Source organism: Mauremys mutica, chromosome 7, assembly GCF_020497125.1.
Source record: "Mauremys mutica isolate MM-2020 ecotype Southern chromosome 7, ASM2049712v1, whole genome shotgun sequence".
Lineage (NCBI taxonomy): Eukaryota > Metazoa > Chordata > Testudines > Geoemydidae > Mauremys > Mauremys mutica.
In genome coordinates this window covers 127,810,465-127,821,325 of record NC_059078.1, presented here as the reverse complement: position 1 = coordinate 127,821,325, position 10,861 = coordinate 127,810,465, and the positions used below count along the sequence as shown (strand labels likewise).

Here is a 10,861-nt window from a genome sequence, read left to right as displayed (position 1 = left end):
CTACAATAAGGTAAAATATATATCTTTTGAATATTCAGCAGCTTTTTTTTAATTGTTTTTATTTTTTTGAGAGGCTCATGAAATTTTAAAAGGGACCACTAACTAATCTCAATCATGCTTCACAAAACGATAATGGCTATTTTATATTGCAGTTACCAATGTAATGCAATTAGTGCTTAAAAAATAATCTACACTTTTTTTTTTCCTTTTTTCTTTTTAAACAGAGACCTTTGGAGGAAATATGGTTGTTCAAAAGCTTCTCAGAAAAGAAAGATTACCTGAATATTAAATGATCACAGATCTCAAGTGTAATGTTTAAAAGCTTCGCAGACATGAATATTACAATCTTCAGGTCTCAGGACATTTAATCTGAGAAAGATAAGCGTTTGGTTTGTTTTTTAAAATTCACTTGCTAACCAAAGCAAATAATAAGAGTAATTCACTTTTCACTATCTATTTACAATTCTTAGCCTACAGTCTGAACTGATGCAAGACAAGTTCGCTTTTTAAACTGCAGCATTCAAGGGTAGGCACACCATTCTTCTGCTGCACGATTGTCATCCACTTAAACAGACACACACAAAATATTGAGGTGAGTAAATGAGCACTCCATGTGCACTGCAATAAAACTCAACTCATACACCACTTAAATAAAGACAACAGCAAAAGGTTAAACCTCTCTGAACAGTAAAACTCTATGCAAGTGTAACATTTTTAGCTTGCAGCAAACCTTCCACTATAACCTCCAACAGCAGATGAAATCACACATTTAACAGTGCACTTTTATTGCAATCCCCAGATAAACTGGACTATATTGCAGAGTTTATATACTGCTACTGAGCTTACAACTGCTTTAAATGGTGAGATGGCAGCTAGATCTCTATGAGGAACCAGCCTTTTGAGTTTTGACATTAAGTAAAAAACAAAAACAAAGCACAGCTGGGCCAAAAGCCCAGCCCATCTCAAGAATGAGCAGTGCATATTTCAAATGACAGCAATGGTGTGCCTAACCTTTGAACGGCATAGGTTGCTGGAAAAAAGATATATATAAACAAAAGAAGGCTAATTGAATTAACTGCTCCAGAATTCATTCAGTAGCCCTGGGGCTACAGAGGCCATCTTCCCATGAACTTTTAGTATCCAATTTAAATCAATAACAGTGCTTAATGCTCTCTCACACACAAATTCCAACACTTCTTTTGGTTGTGCAACTGGGGAAATGGTGGTCCTACAAACCTTTTGCACAAGTTTAAATTAAGACTAAATTGTTTCCACCTGAAAAACCAGCAATTCTGATTTTGTCAAATTGTAATAAGTCCAGTGAGCTTTATCTGGTGACTGATCACTCCAGCTGAACCGATCAAAGACAAGGGTATTGTACAAAACGTATCCTGAATCTATATAATGATAAAAATATCACCATAATAAAAACGATTGGACTTGTGGTTTATGGAGTGTTTATATGAGGTTTAACTGCTAACACTAGTGTGTGCTAAACCACTATCAATCAACACCAGGTAAAAGTAAAACAAAGAAATGCAGGATATGAGAGAACATTTCCTGCTACTGGCAACTGTAGTATTTAAAAAGGAAACACTCATTGGGTGTTCAACTCTGACAGTATTACAGCTAGATATGATGTGGAGCCTAAATCAGATCAGGCTACCTGTGTGTTTTTATTTCTTCCCTGAACATTAACACAGATCCTTCATTCATGTGGATATTTGGGCAGACTAGAGAGGTTGTAAAGTTCATGAGACCGCTGTTTTGTTTTACGCAAGATCACAGTAATTTGTTACGTGTACCCCCACTCCCCAGTTTAGAGTCATTTAACCTAGTTGTTGGAACCGCAGTTTAGTAAACTCAGAATCAAGTCTGTAAAAAGCGACAGGTTACAAAGAACCATAGTTTTGTTAAAATGAGGCATACCCCAATACATCATTTAGTGTACCCTGACTGCTCCCGACTAAAAGGAGCTTGTCTTCCGTGAGATAAGGCTACATCCTCAAACAGGTGAGTCTAAATCTCACCTTTGTAAAATATCAAACAAAATTACAGCGAAGGTAGTGTTACAAAGTGGTTAACCAGAGTATTCTGAAGGTAGTGTATGTAAGTTTCCCCATCCCTCCCCTCTGGGTGAGCACTAAGCAGACTTCTAATGGTAAATTAATTTAGAAAGAAAATGGCAAAAGCCTTATTAGACCCAACTGATTACCCATCTCCAAGTTCAAGAGATTTGCCATTCCTAAAGAGCTTGTGTTAGTTTAATCCTTCAATCAACTGGATCCAAGAAGGGGGGAAAAAGAGTTCTCAAGAATTTGTGAAGCTTTTCAAATTATTATAAAAAATAGTTTGATTCTCATTCAAAAATGTCTGGCATTAGAAAGAATCAGTTTCACAAAGTGGACTTGGTTTTGAAAGGCAAATATGAAGGAAAAAAAAAAAGCCCAGGCTCCACAGGCAAGGAGTCTACTTCCACATGTCTGCATTCTTTGTGAGGTAACTCAATTCTCCATGAACAATAGAGAAACATGCAAAAGGAAGAAAGAAAGAAAGAAAAAAAAAGATCTGAGCCATACTGGGCCAGAAAATTTACAACTATGCAACATTCGGAGCACACCTTTCACCTGTGCCCACAAGAGTCTTATGCTAAACTGCAAAGGAGCAAGTGTCACAGTAAACAGAGGGGAGTCAGGTGCACTCAGTAGTAGCTGAACAATGCAGTAGTGCTCACCCAGTCTGTAAAGTAATTGGCACTCTACAACACCCCTACTCATCTTTTGATTCATTCGCACTTTGTGCTGCCTCTCCCTGGGGATCTAATTCCATCTTTATTGAAACATCCTGCCCCTCCGACCTCATTAATTTCATTTTTTTCTTTGGAGGGTTTTTCAAAGTGCCCAGCCTCTCTTTCACTTTGTACTCCAGTGTACTGTGGGGAATCCCATAAATACTCTGAGCTTTGGAAACACTCATTTTCCCACTCATAACCACAGAGATTGCTTCCTCCAGTATCTCGCTGTTGTACTGTCTGTATCTCCCTCTTTTCTTCCTAGGTTGCTTGGAGCCAGGATCTCCCTCTTGATCAGAGGTGGGATATGGCTGTCCAGAGGTAGACTGCTCAGCATCTGAGCCCCAGGAATCTGGTCCAGCATCCAGCAAACTTCTCCTGTTTTGTTTTGGAAGGATAGCCCTTAACTTTTTACTAAGCGCGCTCTCCGTTTGTGAACCCATTACCAAAGAGCTATAGCTGTACTGGTCACCAGTGCGGGACTCCCATGAAAGGTCCATGCCTCGAACTTGTGGTATCTTTAAATCCACAGGAGATGAATGGCTCACATCCTTTTTCCCATCCTGTTTAGTATGAAGTGCCATTTTTTGAAAGGCAGAGTTTTCTGTAAGAAAAGGAAGGTCACTGATGTTGTTGAGTGCACCATTTCCCCTGAATTTCATGCGGCTGAAATTGAATTCATAGTGTGGTTTTGCCCAAGAAGCCTCCCTGGATAATATTAAGTGCTGTCCATGATTCTGCAGTCCAGATGGCCCATGGCTGGCAGCTGTAGAAAACTGGTTTCTGCTCAGCAGTTCTTCGCTAATCTGTAGTGATCGAGCCAGTGGAACTTTAAGAGATGTGGAGTGGCCATAAGCTTCCCTGGTTCCATCTTGCAAGCTTCTTGGAGGTACCCCATCACCACTCCGAAGTCCCTCTGGATGGTGCTGGCTGGGTCTCCCAGGTCGCCTAATTGGATGGAAGGAAACTGATGTGAGCAGGACTTGCACAGGTAGGGAGGGATGGGTGAGGGGGCCACTCCTTTATTAGAAGGCCTTGCTTGGGTAACATCACTTTTTGTGTTATTTATTTTTGTCTCTATTTTTTTTTTTTTTTTTTTTTAAGTCTCAGCATCAGTCAGTTTTAAAACTTGTTCGCAAAAAAAGAGAAGCTTTTTGGGCAAAGAAAAATGAAAGCTGCTGCCTGGTCTCTGGTTGGGTTCACAAATTCTCGGAGTAGAAAAGGCTTCGCGCGCAAGCGTCTGAAAATAGCACCTTAATTATAAATTACAAAGTAATAGTCAGTCTTCATAGATCTATACACGACTGTGTTACTATTGTGACGTTACCACTAAACAAGTACAGTAATAAAAGAGTGATACAAAAGTGATACCAAATGCAACATATTCAACACACACAAACCCCAGCCACCTGCAGTATCTACACATTGGAGGAACCTTGGAAGTTGTTTGCTTACACCACATACAAGCAAGAGTAGCTGCTCAATGTAAAAACGCTTAGCAGGACACCAAGGAATTTGCTTAACTTGCAGTAAACACTAAATGTAAGAACTGGGATATTGCAGATCACAAAGAAAAACCCTACATTACACCAGACTTACCACACTGATTCCTTTTAAATACACCTCTACCTCGATACAACGCTGTCCTCAGGAGCCAAAAAATCTTACCGCGTTATAGGTGAAACCAAGTTATAGCGAACTTGCTTTGATCCGCCGGAGTGCGCAGCCCCGCTCCCCCAGAGCACTGCTTTACCGCGTTATATCCAAATTTGTGTTATATCGGGTCGCATTATATCGGGGTAGAGGTGTACAACTAGCTGCATAAATACATGTTCCTGATTCTCTGTTTGATATACATCAAGGCGAGAAGAAATGGTCTTTTCTTACCTCCAGAACAGTTATTCAGGTTCATGCTCTACAAATTTTAGTCCAGATCAGGGGTTAGTGATAGGAAAATCAGTGTTTTTTAAATATAAACGTGTTAATTTAGAATATCAAATCAAAACATTTGTTTTTGTTTTTAAATGCTTTTTTTCAAAGAGCATTCCTGTAGCAATGAATGCTTATTTAAGGTCATTTTTAGAATATTGTAAACCAAATTATATTGGTCCACGATAAAGTAGCTAAACAAACACACAAACCCTAAAACCTTTCCATATTCAAGACAGATATTAGTTGAAACAAGAGACTGCAAAAGCATGTCTGGAGGAAGCAATTACATTTGGAAGCTCTGGGATATTAACGTGGCGTGAAGCCATCCAGGTTCAGAGCAAGAATGGCTTATTCAAGGACAGGAAATTCTATAGAAAAGCTGCACTAATACTTTTGGAACGTTGCATTTTAGATTGTCCTTACTCTAAATATCTCTTACGTTATTCCCTTTTAGCTGACAATTGCAACCCACATGGTGCTTAAAAGGTATACTGCTAATCTACTTCCAGAATCTGACAGGCCTTAAAAATTATAATCAGGTAACAAGAGTCCACATGGATTCTGAGTAAAATCCATCACTCTCAAAGAACTGAAGAAGATACAGCCACTATTTCTGATGGACCTTCAGATAAACAATGTGTGCTCCCTACTGGCTCTGTAGCAATGAACTAGTAGTAAACCACCCCTGAAGATGCCCCCAAACGTTTCCCAAAGTTAAGAAACCATTGGCAGCTTGCTAAGGAGACAGAGCTAATTTGCATTAAACAATGCAGACTGCAGTCACCCTCATTTGCAACACAAACGTTCAGGAAACTATAGGTGTCAGTATGCAATGCTGCTTCTTGATTCCAATAGCTCTGACCAGGACACAGCATGGGATGTTGGGGCCTACAGTCTCCACATGCTGTATTCTGGCTACCCTTTGACGCACAAAGAAGGAAGCAGGCGGTCAGAGCCATATTGGCTTCTGATGCCTTCAAAATAGGAGAACAGAGATTGAAATAATCTTTTCTGAATTGAAACAGACGAGTTGCTGGGAGAGATTTATTTTAGAGTTAGAAAAAAGTTTAAAACTACTAACATGGTAAATGGGGAACTATACAAGCAAGTACTTGAGATTATTCCTTTTAATACCTAGTAATAAGTCTTTAAGAGGAAACACTGTAAATGCAACCTTCATCGAATGACACAGTTTAAGAGGTTAGTCACGACAATGGCTGCCAGTACTAGTTTTTTTAGTAATTAAAAATCCAGCAACTTTCATAAAGCTAAATCCAACAATTAAGTATTCTTTAGGCAAACTGGCTAAAATACTTGTTTCTATATTCCACTATGTAAGTGTTCCCTGCTCATGGCAAGTTCTCGAGGCAAAATCCCATTGTTAACACCCTGTATCCCCCCTTTGACTCCCAGCCTACCACCTAGTGCAAGTGCCTGGTTCCTATCTGAGCATACAGGGTCACTAGACATATACAGCCATAATCATGAGAAATCTGGAGTTTAAAACTAGATTTGCTGATAGAATATTTTCTGGTATCTAGAACTAATTTCTGCAAGAGTGCTGTTTAAACTGACTTTCTCGGTGTCCTCATGTAAACTGCGCTAATGCTAGCAGCGTTGTAGCCCTGTTTGGTCTCAGGATATCAGAGAGACCAGGTGGGTGAGTAATAGCTTTTATTGACAAACTTCTGTTGGGGAAAGAGACAAGCGTTTGAGCTATGCACAGCTCTTCTTCAGGTCTGAGAAAGGTACTCAGAGTGTCCAGCTAAATACAAGACAGAACAGATTGTTTAGCGTAAGTCGTTAACACATTCTAAGAGACCATTTAAGGTGAAGTAGCCCATTAAACAATTAAAACCCATACTTCCTGGGGACCACTCCCTGAGAGAAATCTTTCCCAAATCCCCTCTTCTGGCCTTCAAGCAATGCCCCCAACCTGACCAAAGGAATTATCATCATCCAAAGCAAGCTCCTCACAGACCAGGAGACACCAACTTCAAAGCAGCACCAGACCCTGCCAGAACAACAGATGAAACACTTGCAGCCATATCGCCACTATACCCCCAACAACAACTATGTGCATGAAACCAGACAATCACTATGCTCTCCAATGAAATCACACAGAAAAATGATAAAAACAGAAACACCCTATCACGTGTGGGCGAACACTTTTCACAAAACCATCACTCCATAACTCACCTCTCAGGCCTCATCCTCAGAGGAAACCTAAACTACACCTTCAAAAGACGAGCTTGGGAGCTTAAATTCATAACTTTTTTAGACACCAAAAATCATGGTTTTAATAAAGACACTATAACCCACTAACCCCACTTTTTTTGTCCTATGACAGCAGTGGTGTTAACAGGCCACTTCACCTTGAATGGCCTCTTAGAATATGTGTTAACTACTTATGCTAAACAATCAGTTCTATTTTGTATTTAGCTGCCACTCTCTGAGTACCATTCCCAGACCTGAAGAAAAGTTGTGTGCCACTCAAAAGCAAGTCTCTTTCACCAACAGAAGCTTGTCCAATAAAAGATATTGCCTCATCCAGCTTGTCTCTCTCATACTATAAGGCAGTTACAAGTTACCTCTCCATAAGACGTATCAACAATAACTAATGACCCACAATTTATGTCTTCTAAACTGCTAAACATTTTTAGTGCTGTGACAGCAATTTGTGCTAGAAGAAAGTACCAAAAAAAAGAGAAAAATGTAGTAAGTCTTGTCTAATAAAGTTCAGTTTCATTCACTATCCAAAAAACTAGCCCCCCCCCCAAAAAAACTTTCAAGATTGTTGTGTTAAAAGCTCCAATCCCTAAATTATACTGCAAAAATGCAGAGTCTTCCTAGCTTCAGGGGAGAGTGAGTTTGCACCTACACTCACACTGCTAGCCACTGAACCCAACAAGAAGGTGAGGGGAAATCTTTCGTCAGATATTAAATTGGCCAAAAGAACCAGCAGTACTGAATTCTAAAATTAAATCTTTTTTTTTTTTTAAACCTGTCCTGGTTAACAATCAAGCTTTTATTTGGCAGGTGGGAAGAAGGTTTTTTTTGCAAAAGGCCCATAATAAAATACTAGTTACTCCAAAAGGTTAAAACCAAAATTAATCGGTAGCAGTTACCAGGAGGCAACTGGTATAAATTTATGCTAAATCAAATAAAATCAATTATTTTAAAAAATGGTAGTAAGTTGTTTTCCCTTACCCATTCCCTGCAGTACTGGAGCTGGCTGGAGAATGGCTCAGAGAGGTGCTGCCGGCACAAGGACTTTTCTTAGTGGACAGATCAAGCACTCCGTCTGCAGAGACATAAGAATCACTTGAGGAGGAAAAGAAACAGGAGCAAGCTGTGATTTCTCTTAGGTAAAATAAACATGTTGGGGAACTAGACAGTACAGTGGCTTAACACACTGGCTTTTCATCACTGGAGAGTTGGAGTCACTTCCCAATTTGTTTACATATGGTGGCTTCCTTTTAGTCCTCATCGCAGTCACTACACAGACGGGCAGAGTTTGGCAGAATTGACTTCTCTTTGCTAGGAGAGGAAAAGGACTAGAGCACCAGATAATGTTAACAGTCAGATGCATACTGCAGCATCACCAAACACAAAAGGTTCCAAAATCAAGAATAAGACTCCCAAAAAATCATATCGGCTTCAAAATAAAGGTTAAAAATTCTTTGCTTTTTGGTCTGACTCTGGATTTCCGGGCCCATGGGGAATTTGCATGGGATAATTCAATCTCAAATGAACACCCAGAAATGCAAGCTCCCTGTTCCACTGCTCCCAATGCAACTTTACCTTTCTCTCCTACTCCATGATGAAGTGTCCCAGTGGGGAAGCTGTCAACCTCTCCCTCCACATGCTCCATGCCCCAGAACAGTTTCCTGCTACAACCACATTCTTCTTCCTTTCCACTCCCAGGCCTCCCTCCATATTCTCTTGTCCCTCCCACCTCAATCTCCCTCTCTGTTCCCCCACTAGCCGTACACATTTCCTGACCAGTTCCCAGACCACAGAGAATGGGGAAGCCATCTTTGCTAAGGAAAGCCTGACCTCAATCCCATTGGAAACAATGGGAGACTCTGGCCAATTGTAATAAAAACAACTTTTTGTGAGACAAGCCCAGATGCCAGAGATTACTGGCAACTCTGAAACACGGGGTTTCTGGGCAAGGCAAAGAGGAGAGTTACCAAGCTACTTGCCCATGCTATGTCTAGCTTGAATAAGTACCATCAATTCTTATGTTCATGATGAAACATATTAAAATGCAGGGGAGTTCTCAGGTTGTCTCCAACTGCCCATGTGACATACATGTATTTTGTTTTATTTCCCAAACCCCCCTCTTTCAGCACACTGTTCTATACACTCTGCTTGGAAATGTAGCATAATCCAAATTTAAGTAAACAGGCTTCTAGTTTTAAATGCAGCAATACCCAGACACAATGTGTTTATAGAAGTACACTAACATAATGAAACTGCATTCCCTTCTCAAGCAAATATACTACGGGCTGGTCTACACTGGGAATTTACATCGGCATAACTGTGTTTCTCAGGGGTGTGAAAAATCCCCTCCCCAGAGAGATGTAGCTATACTGATCTATCCCCCGGTGTAGGCAGTGCTAGGTCGATGGAAGAATTCTTAGCTACCACCTCTCGGGGAAGTGGCTTCCCAGCAATGACAGGAGAACCCTTCCATCGGTGTAAGTTGTGTCTACACTGAAGTGCTACAACACTGCAGCTGCACCACTGTCGTGTTTTAAGTGTAGTCATGGAGCATGACTGCTTCAAAGGAAGCCACATCCACCCCCGCTCTGCCAGGACGGTCACCACGACATGAAGAGCCTTTGAGAGTAAGGGGGATCCTTCAGAGTGTTCCCGTTCATTAGCCACAGGGGGATAGCAATGAATAATCTAATTTCCCCCTACACTCCTTCAAAACAAAGATATACCAAAATGGCACCACTGGAACTGCTCCAAGAGAGTCTGTTAAATACATCATTACAACAGGGTTTTTTGCCACATTCATTATCTGTCATGTAGCAATGTAAACTATAATACATACTTGTATGGATTAATCACATAACTGCAAATAATTATGGAATTACAACATGCATGCACACAGTAAAAGCGTTATGAACATTTATAAATTCACTTGAAGTTTTTCTATATCTTGGCAGATAAAAACAACAACAACAAAAACAATTCATCCATTTTCTGAACAACCTATCAATAAATACTTTTGTTTTTCAGCACACATTTCTGTAATTAAAAGAGCTAAGACAAAAAACCCTCTGTAACAGTCTTTTAGGAGAGGGACTAGGAGGAAAAACAGACCTTGTAATGACCTGAATAGTTGAACTCATTTCTCTATAATTTTGCAAGAAGATCCATTCACGTGATTGAGATTTTTATACCAAATTTAGCCCAGAGCAAACTTCTGTTGGCTGAGTTACAATGTATTGGCACTACCACAATCTTCATTACAGCAGCTCTTTGCTGCCATGTTTAACTTAAGAAGTGACGTGATCATTTTCAGTAAGTGACATTAATGGTATTTGTTCATGACACTGTTTCCAGGATGTGTTTTGTTTTAACCTTCTTACCAAAATCTCCATAAATGTCTCTCTCACAATGAATATTAGAAAGATGTCTGCAGTACCCAAAATTAATTGTACATAAATATAGCTAGGCTTTAAACATGAATCCTTTTTAGCAGGTGTATTTAAAGGCAGTGATTTTCAAAATAACCTTTCCCAATATGGGGTACCCAGGCCTACTCTATTTTTCATGCGATCATTTCAGACATCTTTTATTAACACATTCTCACGAAGTTCAAAGGGTTAATCTGAATCATATCAGTCCTGTTCAAAGCTCCTCTGCACTGGACACAATGATCCCCTCTATTCAATACAGTTTCAGGAACGAAGAGACAAAATGTTCAGATATTACAATGCTGTTCAGAGAATTTGTTCTTTAAAAGCAGTTTGACAGAGAGCAAGGTTATCCATTTAACACAAGCTCTGTAGCACTGCACTATAGAAGATATTCAGTCTGTACTCTGCAAAGTATTTTTTATGTACAAAAATAAACTTCTGCTAAATACATAAACAAGGAAACCATTGTATAATTCAG

The 10,861-nt window shown here is 39.8% G+C and overlaps 1 protein-coding gene across 1 annotated transcript in view; it reads right to left on the bottom strand.

The window, feature by feature from the left end:
• Positions 1–1,008: 1,008 nt before the first annotated feature.
• The window catches only part of LCOR (ligand dependent nuclear receptor corepressor), an 89,257-nt gene continuing 79,404 nt past the window's right edge, over positions 1,009–10,861 (bottom strand). The window contains exons 8-9 of the mRNA XM_045023798.1: positions 7,934–8,027; positions 1,009–3,739 (exon numbers count right to left, since the gene is read on the bottom strand). Of these exons, the coding sequence (XP_044879733.1) occupies positions 2,770–3,739; positions 7,934–8,027 (1,064 nt within the window). The 3' untranslated portion in view covers positions 1,009–2,769. The remainder of the gene's footprint in view (positions 3,740–7,933; positions 8,028–10,861) is intronic.